The sequence below is a fragment of the Alosa sapidissima genome, chromosome 12 (genome assembly GCF_018492685.1).
Source record: "Alosa sapidissima isolate fAloSap1 chromosome 12, fAloSap1.pri, whole genome shotgun sequence".
Classification (NCBI taxonomy): domain Eukaryota; kingdom Metazoa; phylum Chordata; class Actinopteri; order Clupeiformes; family Clupeidae; genus Alosa; species Alosa sapidissima.
In genome coordinates this window covers 8,521,476-8,539,995 of record NC_055968.1, presented here as the reverse complement: position 1 = coordinate 8,539,995, position 18,520 = coordinate 8,521,476, and the positions used below count along the sequence as shown (strand labels likewise).

At 44.3% G+C, this 18,520-nt stretch overlaps 1 protein-coding gene across 3 annotated transcripts in view; it reads left to right on the top strand.

The window, feature by feature from the left end:
* The window catches only part of ttc39a (tetratricopeptide repeat domain 39A), a 41,388-nt gene that overhangs the window by 1,523 nt on the left and 21,345 nt on the right, over positions 1-18,520 (top strand). Inside the window, exons 3-6 of one of the 3 annotated variants that reach the window (XM_042111710.1) lie at positions 49-99; positions 394-447; positions 10,187-10,291; positions 18,258-18,389. In XM_042111710.1, the coding sequence (XP_041967644.1) occupies positions 49-99; positions 394-447; positions 10,187-10,291; positions 18,258-18,389 (342 nt within the window). Of the gene's footprint in view, positions 1-48; positions 100-393; positions 448-2,659; positions 2,988-3,183; positions 3,387-10,186; positions 10,292-18,257; positions 18,390-18,520 lie in introns of those variants that run through there. The other 2 variants (XM_042111711.1, XM_042111712.1) reach the window with 2 other exon arrangements.

The following is an 18,520-nucleotide window of genomic DNA, read 5'->3' as shown; positions in this document are numbered from 1 at the left end:
CAGTTGGTGGAATTCTGCAATTTTGGCAATGATACCTGTGTTTTTCAGGTTACCTGTCATAAGTAGTGAGGAGCTGGACTCCGTCATCACAGATTTCAAGTAAGACGGTCTGTCTTTATTCTGATGTGGGCCGGGCTTTGTTATCTCTCTATTAAATGCATGTCAAGTTAAGTACCTTTACTGTATTGTGTTTATGTTTGTGATAATCCTTAAACAATACAAACAGTTCAGTTTCAGTGTTCCCATGCTGAGATTTTCCTTCCAGTAAATCTCATGCTGGATCTGGATATAATGTTACGCACACACAAAGGATCCTTTTCAGTCAGAAACTGCAGATAGATCGCCATTCTCTATGTGCTCAAAAGCTCTCGTTTACCCCTCCTCCTGTTTTAGGTTACAGTTGCCGGACGACAATAACCATGGATTTGCAACTTCACCAACTAAGAGGTCAGCGTCCTTGTTTTTAATTATATATCTGCCACAGAAAACGCAAGACTCATATTCTGCCAGTCCTCGTTCTCCCCTTCTCTGTCTCCATGTCCCAGGGCCCTCTGGTCATTTCACGGGAATCAAACCTTGTGTCTCTGTTACATCAGTGAGCAGAGTCTGAGTGAGTGCGCCTGATTGTGCCTGAGGGAGAGTAGAGTTTAGGGCACAGCACGGCGACTTACTATAAATAATCTGCGCTGCCCTATATTATACTTCCACACATCTAACAGGCCTGTCATCATGTTGGCCACAAAACGTTGCCTCCTCTCGGTATACCCGGCCTCTGGGAGAGAGATCGAGGGGCAGGATGAACATGAAGAGTGATTTCCACACACACACACACACACACACACACACACACACACGGTCTCTCCTGCTGATCCACATGTCAATAATTCATTGGCTTTGATTGGCAGGGCCACCTCCCCTTTCATCAGACTATATAGGCATCTCCCAGCATGCCCTTCTTTGAGCTGGGGAAGGTAGTTTAAAAGCTAGGATCACTAATTAGTCCACTAATTAAAATAAACAAATGGGGTCTTTTATTTCACTGCCTGTGAGATAAGGGCAATATTTGCTAGGGAGCCAAGAGAAGTAGACAGACATTAATTTATGAAAGAAAACAGGCTGGCTACATGAGGGGCGCAACAAGCGTTCTGTTTGCGGTGCGTAAAAATAGTTTTAGAAGACTGGTCTAATTTCGAATGTGCGCGTCATGTCTGGTGTAGCCAGTTCCATTAATTATAGTGGAAGCTAATTGTTGCTGCATACATGCCACGAATGGAATGCATTAGTTACCTGTCTGGTGTAGCCTGTCTGTTAGTCAATATCTGATGTCTGAGTACATTTGTTCTCTTGAGACTTTGACACCTGTTTTCATCATATGTTTTCTTGACCATGTGAACTCTCAAATTGGTCACCTTAATTTAGATTCAGCTCCCTTGTATACAAATCAACATCATGTATCGTCTTTCCTCATCACTCTTTGCAATGCAACCCCTGCTATGCCTCTGACTGATATCCCTTCAGAAGTCCTCGGCCATCAAATGCCAGTGAACCATCCTGCTAATTCCTCTTGGCATCTCTGCCACTCTCTGTTCGCTTCATTAACACGCACAGCAAGAGCCTCAGATCTCCGGAGACTAGAGCCACGTCATCATGGTGGGGACACTGGTGAGGGAGTTATAACCTGCAACATAATGTATATCAGATATGAAACCAACTTAATTTCCACTGCTCAGTGTTTCTGAGGAAAGGACATTGCTGAGGCCATTACTGACTGTGTCAACAGTTGGTAGAAAAAAGTGACTCTCAGTCAAGGAGCTTGTTTTAGTTTAGGAAGATGGATATCGGTGGAAGATTTTTGTTTGTTAATATAATGTAAACCTGTGTGACCTTTTAAAAAAAAAAAAATTCTCCTTACGTAACATTTTTGCAGAAGGTTAGCCAATTTGCTTAATTTCCTCTTTCTCTTTTTTCCTCTCTCCTTGATACTCTGACCCAAATAAGTGCAGCTGCCAGATACTGCACCACACTATGATACGTAGGCGTAAATCCCCCCAATAGTCATATCATGATGAATGATGATCAACCCCCACGCCCCCATCCCAATATTGAACTCAAAGTTTCACCCCTGCTATGATGTTCTAAATCCTTTGGTTTCTGCACCCCCCCCCCCTCCCAGTCCACCAGTCTGGTTGGCTGAGGCAGGACTAGCAGCTCTGCATGTCTGGAGTGTAGTGTTAGCTTAGCAGCTTAGCTTAGCTTTAGCATGCTACTGCTGCAGCTGCAGAGTCACGGTCAGGCTAACACTGCAGTAAAGGCAGGAGGGTTAGCTTACTGATAGGACATCCTCTCATAAGCTCTCTCTCACTCTCTCACTCTCTCCCTCCCTTCTCTGTCTCTCTTCCTCTCTTACACACATACTCAATCACATACAGAAGCTCTCTCTCCCTCTATCTATCTATCTATCTCTCTCTCTCTCCTTCTGTGCCTCACTCTCATTTTCTCTCCTTCAGCTCAGTAGGTCTTTTTTACCTCCGTGTACTTACTGTGTCCCGTTCTCTCTCCCTGTCTCTTTCTGTCTTACTTACCCCATCCTCTCTCTACCCCCCCCCCTCTCTGGCATTTTCTCTGTATCTAGTCAGTTATTGCCGCCTCTGATTAGTGTCGCATAGCCTGCTGAAGAGGAGGAAGTTGGTCGTGGGAGTTTCTGTGCCATCTTTGCTCTTTCGTATTCAGCAGCTCTCCTTCTTGGACACCGCACCGTCTGCTTTGTGGATGCACCGTCTCAACTTTGCAAGTCATCTCTGATATCTGGAGCCATTTCAGGCTCTTTTTTTTTTTTTTTTTTTACTTGGCCGGCGTTACGTTTACATCTGACTAGTGTCCCGAGAAACATGGACATCATTCTGGGCTCATCGACCAATCAAAATGCACACCGCAACGTGTAGCGTGACCGCGGTAATGGGAGGAGGTGGGACCAGAGAAGGAGATATGTGAGTGACTTTCTGTGTGTGTGTGTGTGTGTCTGTGAATGACTGTGTGTGTTTGTGTGTGTGTGTGTGAGTGAGGGGGTGGAGAATGAGAGGTGGGGTGAGGGGAGGGGAGGGGGGCGTAATGTTAAGTTGCCCTATGTGTGATGGTCATCCCAATCTTATTAAGAGCTGCGTTCCTCTTCCTCGTTTTTCCCTGTGCAGCCGGGGAAAAGCTCAAGCTCGTCTCTTCTCTCTGCTCTCTACCTCCCCTCCCCTGAACGCAACCCCTCTGTTTCACTGCGTTTTCCTCTCCTCTTCCCTCTCTCTCTCTCTCTCTCTCTTTACTTGCTCTCCGTCTCTCATCCCCCTATCGCTTTGCCAGATGAAAATGTCAGAAGAGACAGAAACTCTTTCAAACGGGTAAGAATGAGATGAGTGTGAATGATGAGAGAAAGAGAGAAAGAAAGAAAAAGGAGAGAGAGACAGAATGACGAGAGTGCAAGGAAGCAAATTGTGTGTGTGAGTGTGTGTATGCTTGCTTGTAGACCGTGTTACTGTTCTGCATCAGTGCCAGAGATTCCTTACAGGAAAAGCAACAGAGTACAGGCAAAAGTCAGACAACCAGAAAAACTGGCCTGAGTATTTGGAGTCTGACAGCTCATCTCTCTTGTGCCTTATTCCTCCTGGGCAGCATTGTGTTCAGCGAGGCCTTGTCTACTGCATTGTCACAAGAGACTCGCCTGTTGTTGTTTAGCATTCATGAAGCACCTTTGTGATGAGTTAGAAGGGTTTTTTTAGATTGTTTTTTTTTTTTTTTTTTTTAGAAGGCTTTAAGGTGTGTGTGTGAGAGAGAGTGAGAGAGAGAGAGAGAGAGAGAGAGGATCAGCATGTTTGTGATTCAGAAATGAAGATTGTCGTTGTGTAAGATGCCCTCCTGAGAAATACGCATTTCAGAGATGCTGACTTTATTTAATTAGGCAGGACATTAGACTCGTCAGCTTTACGAACCCAAGCAGCACAAAAACACTGTGATATCATCTGGCTGCTGTTGTTGCTGTGGCAGGTTTCACTTTCGCCAGCAAGAACACCTCTTCACCCTGGTCTGGGCTCACCTGGAAGTTCCCTAGCTCTAGCTAGTTCTAGCACAGATGACCAACAAGCTCTTTATTGGATCAGATCGAGATCAGCTCTGGTGTGAATTAGAACCAGATCAGGAAGCAGATCACTGGGTCAGACTCAGGTGTGCTGGGTGTTCTGAGTTCTGGGTGTTCTGAGTTCTGGGTCTTTCGAGTTCTGGGCGTTCTGAGTTCTGGGCGTTCTGAGTTGGCCTGGGGAGCTATAGATATCATATTATAACTCTAATATCATTGAGCTTATTTAGGGGACAAATAAACAAACAAACAAAAAATTTAAGCTAAAGTCCAATTCATTTTCTGCATTGGTTTTGAAAGTTTCAATCAGAAAGCCTCTAGGAACGGGTCTATAGGGAGAAAGTAACTTTAGTAAGAACCAGTCTGATTTTCTGTAGTTGTTATTGCAGCACAGGGATACTCTTTGTGCCAAAATGAGTCATTCGGGTGAAGTTTATCTCTCAGAGGGCAGGCAGGCTGACTTTCCCTGTGTTAGGAATATCCACTAAGTCATTACATGGTGTACTGTAGTGAACAACTGTGCTGGTTATTCACTACATGCTGTACTATAGTAAACAACTATGACATAGTTACTATTGTTACGGGCAGGCCACGGCACAGCATCGAAACTAAGCTAAGCTTTGTGTCTAGGGTATATTATATTCTTCTTAGCTGAAGCCTCGGACCACCACGCAACGTTAACGCCAAAAAAAAAAACCAAAACGTTACCTTACACACTGGCCCTACGTGGTGTACAGACGTGGAAGTAAGACCTAGGTGAGTGGTTGCGAATGTGTGCGTGTCAGCTTCGGAAGAGCTCCAGCGAGAGGTCACTTACCTGTGGCTCTCGCTGACCCGGTATAGCTCTCAGCGGTCGGCGCACCTCACGAATAGCCCAAGCGCTGGTTTGGTTGAAATGTTCAGTTTTGTGGTGTGGTGGTTTAAAATCCAAACAAGTTTGTCCAAGTTTGCCTGCTCACGGGCAAACTCTCTTCCAAGGGGAAACACAGGCCACGCTGCCTTTCTCAAAGGCCTAAACTAATTGTGAGCCCAGGCCCCAGGACAGGTGTTCCATTTAGCCTAATTAGCCACAGGTAATGACATCACTGAAACCCCACCTGTAAGTCAGTGCTTGCCCTACCATGTGACCCTAACCTATCGTAACATACTCTTGGTCATCTGTGCTAGAACTAGCTAGAGCGACCCACATTAAAATGTAGGGTCTGGGCCCTCACCGTTCGCAGTGCCCAGTCCGCGGGGCGGGATAATCAGTTGTCTTTCAAATTCCCTCTGCACGCAATAGGACGCAATAGAATATTTGTTTTCAAGTAGCAGGGAATTCAAGCCAAACCGTTGCAACTCTGCCCACCAAACGACTCTATACACGATTTCAATGACCTGATTAAGTTTCGATTTCTGGAGCTCACAAGCCAACGGAGAGTTGCTAGACTAGCCCTGGCCGCTAGGGGCACGACTAGATTTCTAGGCTACCCCCCCCCCCAGACAAAAAAAACACCAATCATTTTCTTATTTTATGCTTTTTTTTTAACTCTTTTCATAAATCTTTTGTGTTTTTTTTATTTTCTAAATTCTCTTTACTCTATTTACACAATATACAAAGCGTTCTCTAAAACAGAACTAAAATCCAATGTTCCCTGGCCATCCACTAATGCATTAAGTGGGAAACCTTGAGGAAAAACTTGCAATCCAAAAATGTACAACCCCACATGACCTAAGTAACTGCTGGAACCCATGACAGTCTCTCATGGATAGCCCAACCCATCCCCAAAGGCTTGGGTACGCCCCAAAAACAATGGCTGGATAACAAAACTCCATCTAAACACCCGGCAGGGAGGTAGACACCAATCTCTGCCACAGCCATGCAATTCATAAGCCCCAAACAGTACTTGTGTGTCTACAAGACGCAAAATCATTTTGACCTATGTGGTCCATTTACATTTAACACTCAAGACAAGGTCCAGAGGACAGCTGATACCCAACCTTCCTCAAAACAGCCTCACCTCTTCTCATAACAAGACTAGTAATAGCAGGCATAATAGCTTTACATGCCATGTCTTCCCGCACCTAATCAACCAACTCAACAGCCCCGTTCAACTCAGCCATGCCAGGCTCTGACAGAGTGGCATCAGATTTGCTGAGAGCACTTCCCTCAAACACAGCAGACACAAAGTGTAAAACAGGCCCCACACTGCTAGGCACCTCTGTGCCAGCAACCTGTATCTTTAGAATGGACAAAACTGTTCTAACAGGCACCTCATTACTAGGCTTGATAGCAACAAGCTTAGACTGGTCAAAATCTGAGAAATGGTCATGGGTGGTTTCAGGAGGTTCCTCACACACCCCAGCATCACCAGAGTTCCCAACACCCATGTCCTGCTCACCAGCTGCAAGGTCACAAAGTGGCTGATTCAAATTGCTGCATAAATCAAACCCACCATCAGCCAGGTGTACTTCCTCCTCACCAGCACACACTTTCTCAAGAGCTGGGTCTGATGGTGCCATAACTAACGGTTATGTTCTTGTAGGCTTAAATGAGAAACTCCATACCTTTCCTGCTCTGCAACCCAGTCTGGTATGCCCAGATGCAGAAAAATGGCATTAACAATTAAAGGTTTATTAATGGCCTCCGATGCCTCTACACTGCCATGATGTGCCACTTCGATCAGACGATCTTTTGGCAACTTAAAAAGCCTCAACCTTGTTATTTTCTCAGCCACATATTCTGCAGGACTGAAGTCTGCCATCCTAAATCAAACAAAAACCTGTCTAGTCTCTTCAATGACCAGAACGTATCAGCAAAGCAGTTTATCAAATGGGCTAACTGCATACAGCGAAAGAACAAGTGCAAAACGCACACCAAATCTCACCATGGGCTTCCCTCACCAGACCCAGATGATTAACAAAACTATGTTGCCTTGTCCCTGCGACAATGGCTCCCACAGTACCAGTAGCCTGTTGATGTAACAAAACAAATCTGACCAAAATAGGTAGCTTTACAAAAGCGTAATTTACCGAATGCGCAATCAATAGCACCCAGCACGATATTCACCTCCAAGGTGGTCGCACTGTACAACGCGCCGCCAAACAAATCCATATGTAGGCACCAAACAAGGTAGACTACCGAAATCTTAGCTAGCTAGACAAGCCAAATAGCGAAACATACACCACTGCAGAAGACGAATGCCTTCACAATATCGAAGACAAGCTAGGAACAGCGACAAAACAGTTGGGTAGTTGCATCCCCACAACTCCCATACTGCTACCAAACTGCACAAGTAGCTCCAAAACAAGCCGCCTCACAAAGTGGCGACATTAAATTAAACAAACAAGCTAGCATATTCAAGTACAGGGCGCATACTATGATAGCAAATGCTATACGCACAAACACCTAACACTTAACAAACAACCAAACCCAAAACTACACAACACATAAACAAAGTCCATCCAGGACGAGCCGCCCAATTGTTACTGGCAGGCCACGGCACAGCATCCAAACTAAGCTAAGCTTCGTGTCTATGATATATTATATTATTCTTAGCTGAAGCCTCGGACCACCACGCAACGTTAACGCCAAAAAAAACCCCAAAACGTTACCTTACACACTGGCCCTACGTGGTGTACAGACGTGGAAGTAAGACCTAGGTGAGTGGTTGCGAATGTGTGCGTGTCAGCTTCGGAAGAGCTCCAGCGAGAGGTCACACCTGTGGCTCTCGCTGACCCGGTATAGCTCTTCGAATATGCACACGAAGAGCCCAAGCGCTAGTTTGGTTGAAATGTGTGTTGTGGTGCTTTAAAATCCAAACAAGTTTGTCCAAGTTTGCCTGCTCACGGGCAAACTCTCTTCCAAGGGGGAAACACAGGCCACGCTGCCTTTCTCAAAGGCCTGAACTATTGTGAGCCCAGGCCCCAGGACAGGTGTTCCATTTAGCCTAATTAGCCACAGGTAATGACATCACTAAAGCCCCACCAGTAAGTCAGTGCTTGCCCTACCATGTGACCCTAACCTATCGTAACACTATGTGCTGGTTATTCACTACATGCTGTACTATAGTTAACAACTATGACATAGTTACTATAAGCTGGTTATTCACTACATGCTGTACTATAGTGAACAACTATGACATAGTTACTATGGGCTGGTTATGCACTACATGCTGTACTATAGTTAACAACTATGACATAGTTACTATAAGCTGGTTATTCACTACATGCTGTACTATAGTGAACAACTATGACACAGTTAATATGCTGGTTATTCACTACATGCTGTACTTTAGTGAACAACTATGACATAGTTACTATGCTGGTTATTCACTACGCAGTGCACCATGAAGTGGATGTTAGAGGGTTATCATCAGAAGTTATCATCATGGTATACATGTCTATTATACTTTACAGGGAAGTGAATCACATTTCTTAGTGTTACAGTTCATGAAGTCTGCATTCTCAAACTCTCTCTCTTTCACACACACAATTGACTGTTATTGTTCCAGCAGTTTTGAATGAGGGGTGAGGATGGGGGAGGGGAGGGGAAGTGGCATGCCGTCGCCCATTACAGAGCACTTTGTATGGCGGTCATCCCCTTGTCATTAGGGGCTCTGCAACAGTTGACAGCCCAGTGCAGGACAGGAGATGGGCCTCTTGTTCCCAAGCATCTCAGACAGACTCATTAGCAAGTAGCAGTAGACGTAGCCGAGGGCAGAGGACAGCGCGGCCCAGCGCAGGCCAGCGTGAAGAGGGCCACTGTGTTGAAGGGACTGGGTGGAATGTAAAGCCATAACTGTCTTTTGGACACTCTTAATGCCTTGATTTGGCTCGGCCGCAGAGCACTCATTTGTCCCATTGTCTTTTTACACAGTTAACCCGGAGGCATGGCGTTGTTCCTGAAACTGTAAAGGGTCTGTTGTACGTGTGCAGCTAGCATTTAGCAGATGCTAATGTATTTGGAGAATGTCCCTGGATGTTTCATAACAAATGTCTATATTGTTGACAGAACAGAAAAGTTCAGTTTTCCACAGCTATAAAACCCACTATTGATAACCCTCCAAATCACTCTGTTTAGACAATTATAAACACAAGTGTCTTCATTAAATTAGTACAGAAGTAAAGCTGCTATTTGTTGTGCCTAAGACCTTCTTGTGAACTTTATATAATTCTGCATGTATAACTGTATATGTTGTTATTTACCTTCCGATAGTGCAGCTGTGTTGCTCAGAGCACAGTCTTGTGTTTATAACCTTTTCTTTTAATAGTTGGTAAATAGCATGAAAGCCTCTGGCTTTGCACATCAATACGCCTCTGCTAACCTCAATAACAAAATGCAAATTGATTTTTTGAATTTGTTTTTTATTATTATTTCTTATGTCTTATTACCATCATTATGGAACGCATTGTTGAAATAGTTTCCTAATTTGTCACCGTTTAATATTTGAATTCGCATTCATTGCACACTTATGGCATTATAATGATAAATCCTCTACAAGTATGTGTATATGAATTAAATGAGCTCTTAGAGATATCGTTCCATCATAAGGAAATGGATGTAGGTTGATGAATGGACCAGATGCAGATTTGTCTGAGTGTTCTTTCATGAATGTACAGAACATTATCAAGTAGTCCATGAAGAAGCAGGGTAGGCTTCCATTACTCACTGCCTTGTTGACACACTGTAAATGCCACTACACATATCCGTGCTTTAGTGATAATAGACAGATAATCCACTAGTCACTGGGTTCAGTGAGCCCTCAGGACCTGTTCTTCGCCCACTGGGCTTTCTAAAAGTGTGCGATGGCTGTGATCTGTTGTATTTGTTGATGATAATACAGTAATTTAGCATTCTGCTCAATGACTGTTTGCTCTACTGGATATTTTCAGATGTAATGTAATTGAGTCATCTAATTGATTGTTGTTGATGTGCGTACTCACTGTAATGACTCATTCTCTCCTGTCTGTGTGTGTGCGTGCGTGTGTGTGTGTTTGTGTGTGTGTGTGTGTGTGTGTGTGTGTGTGTGTGTGTGTGTGTGTGTGTGTGTGTGTGTGTGTGTGTGTGCGCGTGCGTGCGTGCACTAGGTCGGAGAAGTCGGAGCTGTCTTTGGCGCTTGAGGACTGCATGGTGGCACTGGACATGTTCCTGCAGAATGACTTTGAGGGAGCTCTGTCCCGGTTGAGGACCAGGTGAGAAACTGTGTGTGCGTGCGTGTGTGTGTGTGTGCGTGTGCATATTCTCTCTGCGTGTGAATTGGTCATTGGTGTGTCCCAGTGTGTGTGTGTGTGTGTGTGTGCTGCTGTGTACATGGGAGTGAGTGTTTGTTGGTCATTGGTGTGTCCAAGTGTGTGAGTGTTTTTATCTAGACTTATGGTAGATGCAATGTTGGGTGCTCACACACACACACACACCCTCCCTCAGCGGATCTTCTATTCCAATGCCTCTTTTCACATTGTGTTTAAACAGGTTTCTCTTTATCCACGTCCCCATTCACTGATCTGTGTGTGTGTGTGTGTGTCTAAGGCCCAGCCACTAATGGCCTCTATGGCCATTCTTTTCTATCCCCAGTACCCTGCCTCTGGCCTCACACTTCTCTCTCTCTCTCCTTCTTTCTTTCTTTCTCTCTCTCTTCCCCCTTTCCCCTCTCCCCCTCTTAATACCCTATTTTCTAAGTGTCTCTCTTTTGTGTCATCCTTTCTTTCTTTCTTTTTCTCTGTCCTCTGTCCATCTCCTCCACACACTGTTCATCACTCTAATTTCCCTATCCTCTTTCTTTTTCCTCTCCCCCTCTCTTTCCATCTCTCTGTCTCTCTCTCTCTGTCTCTCTCTCAGTCTCTTACACAACCCGTATCGCAGTGCCTGATCTCTTTTAGGACCCGCGCTGTTCTCATCTGGCCCCGTGTGGCACCCTGGCCTGTGTATAAGAGTGGAGTTGGGGAAGTGTTTATCTCCCAGCCCAATCTCTCCGCTCTTCCCGGTCCCAGCCTCCATGGCCAGCACACTCTTCTCCTCTGTGTGGTCCGTAGGGCTTGGGAGCAGCGGTGTTGCCCGTATGACAGGCCTGTTGAGCAGGTCTCGAGGGGGGGGGGGGGGTGTCTCTGCCCTGTATTGGGTCAACCTGGCTGCCAAGGGGGTTTTGTGGGGCGTCAGTTTAGAGTGAATCTCCAGTGTGTATCAGATTTACAAAAACCTGGTTATAAAGAGTTATAAAAAGTTTGTTGTGTGTGTGTGTGTGTGTGAAAGAGCGAGAGACAGACTGATGGTGTTTGTGTGTGTGTGTGTGTGTGTGTGTGTGTGTGTGTGTGTGTGTGTGTGTGTGTGTGTGTGTGTGTGTGTGTGTGTGTGTTAATGTATGTGTGAGGGAGTGAGAGCAGGAGCAGATAGAAAGAGAGGGTGAGAGTGAGGCTGTGAATTAAAGCACTTGAATAGAGTGGCTTAGCAAGTAATGCTCGGCCTCCACCCACTCATTGCATGTGCTTACACTAACTTATCCAGAGCTCACAGAATGACAGAGCCCCCACAGCTTTGAGAAAACACCAGCCTGGTTCCTACATGCTATGATATCATTATCCACCATTCAGATATGCATGAAATAGTATTCAGCAGTGTAGTTTAGTTTAGTTTATTTTATTTTTTTTGTAATTTACTGTTTATTAAGCTTTTTCAGTTTACAGCACAACTCTCCCTCATGGGACAGAACAACAGTACAAAAACAAAACAAAACCAAAATAAGACAAAAAAAAAAAAAGGATACAAACAAGAACCAGGGGAGGTTACATTTTTACATCTTTTATCTTATATGGACTTGTGATATCCAGTTCCAGTAGCTATCAAGACCGCACTCGGAGGAGGAGCAGAAGCCTGCAGTACTTAAATTACACAAAGTCAGGTCTTATTGCTAACACATAATATACCCAACTTAACCAATTTTCATAAAATTTGTCATATTGATTTCTCAATGTGAAAGTAATTCTCTCCATATTATAGATATCATACACAACATCAATCCAATCATCCACAGTAGGAGGGGCCTTCTGAAGCCATTTTCTTGTCAAGGCCTTTTTGGCCGCCACTAATAGGACTCTCAACAGACATTTGACTAGTTTTCCACATTGAAGTTCCTCAAAGTCACAGAGATACATTGTTTTGAAATCATAGTTAATTATTATGCTGAAAGCTAGTTCTAAATGGTTATGGACACTTAACCAAAAAGGACCAACAAAGGCACAATTCCAAAAAATGTGAAAGTGATCTGCCATAGTGCATCCACAACATCTCCAGCAGTTAGTTAGAGTAGAATATTTTGCCTTTTGGGCTGGAGTATAAAATAATCTAATAATGTTTTTCCAACTAAAGAATCTCCATGAGGGTGAACTTGTCATCCTCCATTGATGTCCACAGATCCCTTCCCACTCCTTCTGTGATAATGACAAGCTACTCTCCTTTTCCCACCTGGATTTGATTGATATTGTATTGTCTCTTGCCAAGGCCTGAAGAGCAACATATAGTCTAGAAATTATTTTCCTGTAAGCTACATCTTCACAGGCTTTCAGAAAGATATGGATAATAATGTTTCTACAAGGTTCGTTCTCTTTCCTTATAAAAGATTTATTAATAAAGTCTCTGATTTGCAGATATCTAAAATGGTCCTGATTCTCTAAACCAAATTGGTCCCTCTCTGGTAATTAAGTTCAGCCCAGTGGCTACGACGCTGTTACAACTTGCCAGCGTGCAAGGTGCAGCTTTGCAAAGTGCTTACATAATGTTCCTGTTCCAAATCAATCGCTGCTGTCAGTGTGTGTGTGTGTGTGTGCAGACATGTGGTACAGGTACAGATGCACCAGGACAGTGTGTGTAGAGTGTGTGTAGGACAGCTGGCAGAGGCAACATATCACACACACACACACACACACAAGTGTTTTAATGTGGAGTATGTGCACCAAGACAGTGTGAGTGATGGCTGGCAGAGTCCACATGTCTACACACACACACACACACACACACACACACACACACACACCTACGGTTAAGTGTGTTCATGTGGCTATGTAAGGCTTGCTGAGAGTGGTGGGTACAATAGGCCTGGGCATTCAGAATATGCTGTTAGACACTCGTTGGACAATCTCGTTTCAAGAGACCGGTTCATACATTTTGTCAACAAATCTATCTCGCATAAAAAAAACACATACACACACACACACATAAAAACCCTGTCTCTGACTCATTTACACTCACAACATGCAAACTCCAGTGAACCAGTGACCACCACACACACACACACACACACACACACACACATAAAATGTCATAAAAACCCTGTCTCTGACTCATTTACTCACAACATGCAAACTCCAGTGAACCAGTGACCACCACACACACACACACACACACACACACACACACACACACACACACACACACACACACACACACACACACACACATAAAATGTCATAAAAACCCTGTCTCTGACTCATTTACTCACAACATGCAAACTCCAGTGAACCAGTGACCACCACACACACAGACACAGTAATTAAATCTCCCTCTCACCTACAGAGACCGACACACAATCATGCGCACACACACACATGCACATGCACATACACATACGCATACTGCAGCTATGACCAATAACAACACATTACCTCATGTACACGTACGTGACGTTACAACCCACTGACTCCCAAAAGGCGACCCCCCTGCAAGTCCTTTTTTGGCTAATGTAATGACCCCATGCATCGGCCACAGATGTGCACGTGGCGTGCGCACTGAACGGAAAGTCTCTTAGATAACTAGGAGATGCTGCAAATTGAATGAGTGCTGAGAACTCCAAGCTAATGACTTTATTGAGATTAGTTCATGTTGTGCAGGTCTGTCATAGTCACACTGCGCTCATCGCTGCAATCACGTACAGTCTGCTGTCAGGGTTCAGTTTTCAGAGAAAATGCCCATTTTATGTGTTGTGTGAGGGAGGTTGTGCTTATGAATGTAATGTCTCACTTAACAACAATCAGCATTTATGTTTGTGTTCACTTTCTTATTATGCCTGATTTCTTTGATCTTTTAGAAGGTAATAATTCATCATTGTCAGGGTTTGAATCTGGATGCTCCCACACACCAGTTGAGAAACGTGTAGGCTTGTTGGTTACTGATGCATTCCATTATGGATTACCTGGTTCAGTGTCAGTGGTCTGACAGCTCATCTTGCGTCAGTTTCACCCCTGTGGAGCTTTTGGGGTGAAGAATCAGCATGCTTGGGCCCAGAGGTGTCCGACACCCGTGGGTGTTCTGGGTAGCCTGCTCTCATGCTGATTCTGCCCTGCCTGCTGCCTCTGTGCTGGACATCTGATTAGATTTGCCAGTGCTGAGGAATCAGCTATCGGTCAGGAGTTTAGGACTCATCGCACCATTGGCTCGGCTCTGTCGCCACGACAGCCAGCAACAACAGCAGCAACGCAAACCCAAACATTCCATTGGAATGGCCTGATGCCTCATTTGCATAATTTGGCCTGTCCACTGTGTCTGGACCAAACATGTTTTTACAGTTTACTTCTAACTATTTGCCAGTGTGAAATTGTGCTTGCTCTGTATTTATTTCTTGACATTTCCTGCTTGTAGCAGAGACAGTAAGCTCTTCTGTAATTGCCTGGTCGGTGACATGGCAGGTTTTCTCCCACTTTCCTCTGTTCAAAGGGGAAGTGACGGGCAGCTATGTTGCCGTGCCACATTCTTATTAGGGTAGCTGCCGCAGCCTCTGTGTTCTTTAAACCGTGCTGGTTGTGCTGGAATTTGATTTAAAACGGGTCTGGCCAGTAGCCCAGGCTGTGGCTCTGCATTTTGGACCTGTAGCGTCACATTCTCTCAACTTCACATGAACCTGTTTTTTTAAAGAGATTATCTCAAGTCTCTGTATGGCTGTATGTTCGTCCACGTGTTTGTATGTGTGCATGTCCATATGTTTGTGTGTGTGTGTGTGTGTGTGTGTGTGTAAGGTGTCTGTTATATATGTATTTTTGTATACAAATGTGTTGGTATATTGTATTCCTTAGTGTACAGGTATAATGAGTCTGTGTGCCTCTGCTGTTTTTGACATATGTACTGCATATATACAGTATTTTATACAGTATTTTATAAAGGTAAAGGAACATGCCAACAGGGACTGAGCCTGTGGTTCTTAGTGCATAAGGTAAGGTAAGGTGCTCTGTGTAAATGAGTGTCATGGTGATGGTGCAAATGAGTAAATTGCACGATTACAATGGGAAACATAATTAGAATAAATATATTACGAAATACTGTACATCTCATGATGAGTAGTTATTCGCCATTATTTGCAAATTGGTAATGACGGTTAAAAGTGATTAGTGGAGAGGCGAGAGACAGGTATGGAGCACAGCTGAAGACGCACTGTCACGAGATTTAAGCAACTCCTCTGCAGGATAAATGTTGTTTTATTCAGTCATTTGAGCAATATTAGGGTAAGTGTTACATTACATTACATTTGGCTGACGCTTTTTTAACCAAAGCGACTAACAACATCAATAGTGAAAGTAACTGCATATTGACTGACACCTTGGTGAAGTTAGTTTCACTTTGCCAATGAGTTCAAATAATAGAAGAGTGCAAATGCGTGAAGGCTATGCTTGGTTTTAGTAAAGCATGGTTTAGGAATGACTATTCCATACGGTCTCACAAGCAGCCTCCTTCAAATGCGCTGTTGAATGCCAAAATACCGATGCATTTATGTGGCACAGATGTCATTCTCATTGTTTTAAATGATGTTACGCCCCAAACACACCCATATGACTGATTAAAAAACCTAGGAACACCTTGTTGCGCCATGCGCTCCACGTTTGATAACGAAACCCCTCCCAATGTGAATTGGACATCCTACTAAATTTGAATAAACGTTTGACGAGTGACGTTGCGCTTTAGAATGTCATGATAGGGTCCAAAGTCTTTGTGGTTTTAAAGGTAAGGTCTTTGTGGTGTTGAAAGTGGCGACTTAACCATCCCGCCTGTTCTCTCCTTATGTGTTTGTTTTTAGCATTGTGCCGGTTGGTTTGCTGATGCTGTGTGCTCTTACCACAGGGCTGCTAAAAATAGCATCTGTGCCCTCCCCAGCCCCATTCCACCCCCGATTCTCTCTCTCTCACACACACACACACACTCGTAAACAGGACGAAACAAAATAAAGCCTAACTTTACACCACATATAACGTGTCGTCTCCCTTAATCTCTTACAGACACAGGGCCAAAATCAGCTGATAGCACATGTGTTGAGCCCCACCCCCCCTGTGTCTCTCTCACATACACTTAGAGTGAAAGAGCACATGTAACGCTCCCCCCGTCTCTCTCACACACACTTAGGGCTATATTTTAACGGTCTGAAACGGAAGTGTCTTTGCGCAAAACGCAAGTCACTTTGTGGGTGGATCTTGGGCGCTGATGCTATTTTACCGGTGGGATATTTGACTGTTGCGCCCGACGCAAATCTAAAATGGGGTGGTCTGAAGTAGCTACATTAATCATGGGTGTGGTTTGGGCGTAACGCGCAATAAACCAATCAGGGCGTCATATCACATTCCCTTTAACAACAGGCACGCTTGTTCCATAGCTGATTGCTATTATGGTGGCGTATTTGCCAGGCGCAGCCAGGAGCGTTCACAGCGCTATAATTTTACTGTTCAGTGAAGGAACGGTCCGCTATTGATTTTTCCTCTTGACAAAATGTAATACAGAATTGTCACAAAGACATACTTTCCGATGTTTTGGGATCACTCTCACTGAATCACGAGATTATGAATGCATGGTGATATTTTTGCTATGTACAATGTAATCTAACATTACCTCTCCATATACAATGCATATCTTCTGTCAGTTAATCTCTTCTCTCCCGTGCTGCCGCTGGGGCATTTGGGTTAAATGGCATCGGCATGCAATTCAACATCACGTCTCCTTAAGTCATCTAATATTTCCTAATTTATGTCATCAACACATCCGTGATTCGTGAAAATCTGTACGCTAGATTTATGCCTATTTTTTCCACCACTTAATGGACACCGAAGTGTGCGTTGGGCAGCACAGGCGGCCTGTTAGAAACAGTTTCCAAGCTGACCTAACTTTCAACTCTGCACAGTTTACAACACTTTATCATCAACTTAATGCACGCACAACATTCGTTTGAGCAGGAGAGAGAATAACAATGAATGGGTGCATCAACTACAGAAATTGTAGCCATACTTGCTGCTTTCTTGTACTATTTGCTGGTTAACAGCACATAAAAGCTGATTTAGGCTAATTCACTAACTCAAGACTTTAAGGCCATCATGGATATAAAAAGTATTTTGAAAATAACGAAAGAATGGAGGGAACATAACAAAGCTTGGAGTTATTTCAGATGGGCTACAACAAGGTAGGTAAAATTGTGGTGCAAAACCTTAGCACAGCTGGAATAATGTTGATGTTAAAGCGCACGCGATGTTTAAAGCCATACACAACGGTAAATTGGAACAAAACTAAAGGTAACTTTAGCCTTTATAGGGCTGTATAAAGTTGTCCAAATTAATAGGTCATAATTAGGCGTTGTTGTTATTGCATGTAGATGTTGTACTATATAGGCTACTACATTTTTAGGTCACCAATGCACGAACAAAACCGAGAAATGGACAAATATTATCAAGGCTTTGAATGTTTCCGTCTGTGCACAGGGGTGTCTGTAGATTGGTGTGCAATGCATTCATTCATGCAGGCCTGTGGTCATGCATGCGCCCTTAAAATAGCATCTGCATTTGCGCCACAGACTTTAGACCAGGGAGTTCCTGGTCTATGGCGGAATTGTTTTCTGAAACTGCAAAATATCAACGGTGAACGTTTGCGCCGGAACACGCCCCGTCTTTTCGCTGAACCGCCCCGGTGGGCGCAATCGAATTCCCTTTACAGGCACGTACCTGTGGAGGGAAAATTCCAATATGCGCTGACTGCAAAATAGGAAAGACAAAAGCGCGAGTATACAAAGTCAATTGCGCTGGGACGCACGATAGAGCCCTTAGAGTGAAAGAGCACATGTAACGTGTGTCCCCCCCGTCTCTCTCACACACACTTAGAGTGAAAGAGCACATGTAACGTCCCCCACCCCTGCTCTGCCCCCTACAGGATCAAGGACAGCATGTACCATGCCCTCACCTACGCCACCATACTGGAGATGCAGGCCATGATGACCTTTAACCCCGAGGACATCATGACTGCAGGCAACACCATGAAAGATGCCCAGGCTGTGTGTCAGAGGTAAGGGGCTCGTTCAGCTCTTGGACTTCTTCTCTCTATGGGCTTATTATAAGAGTTGAAGAGATGAGACAGACTCCACACTGGAACTGTTAAAAAGAGGCAGCAAAAGTATTTTCTGTGGGGCGCGCGGT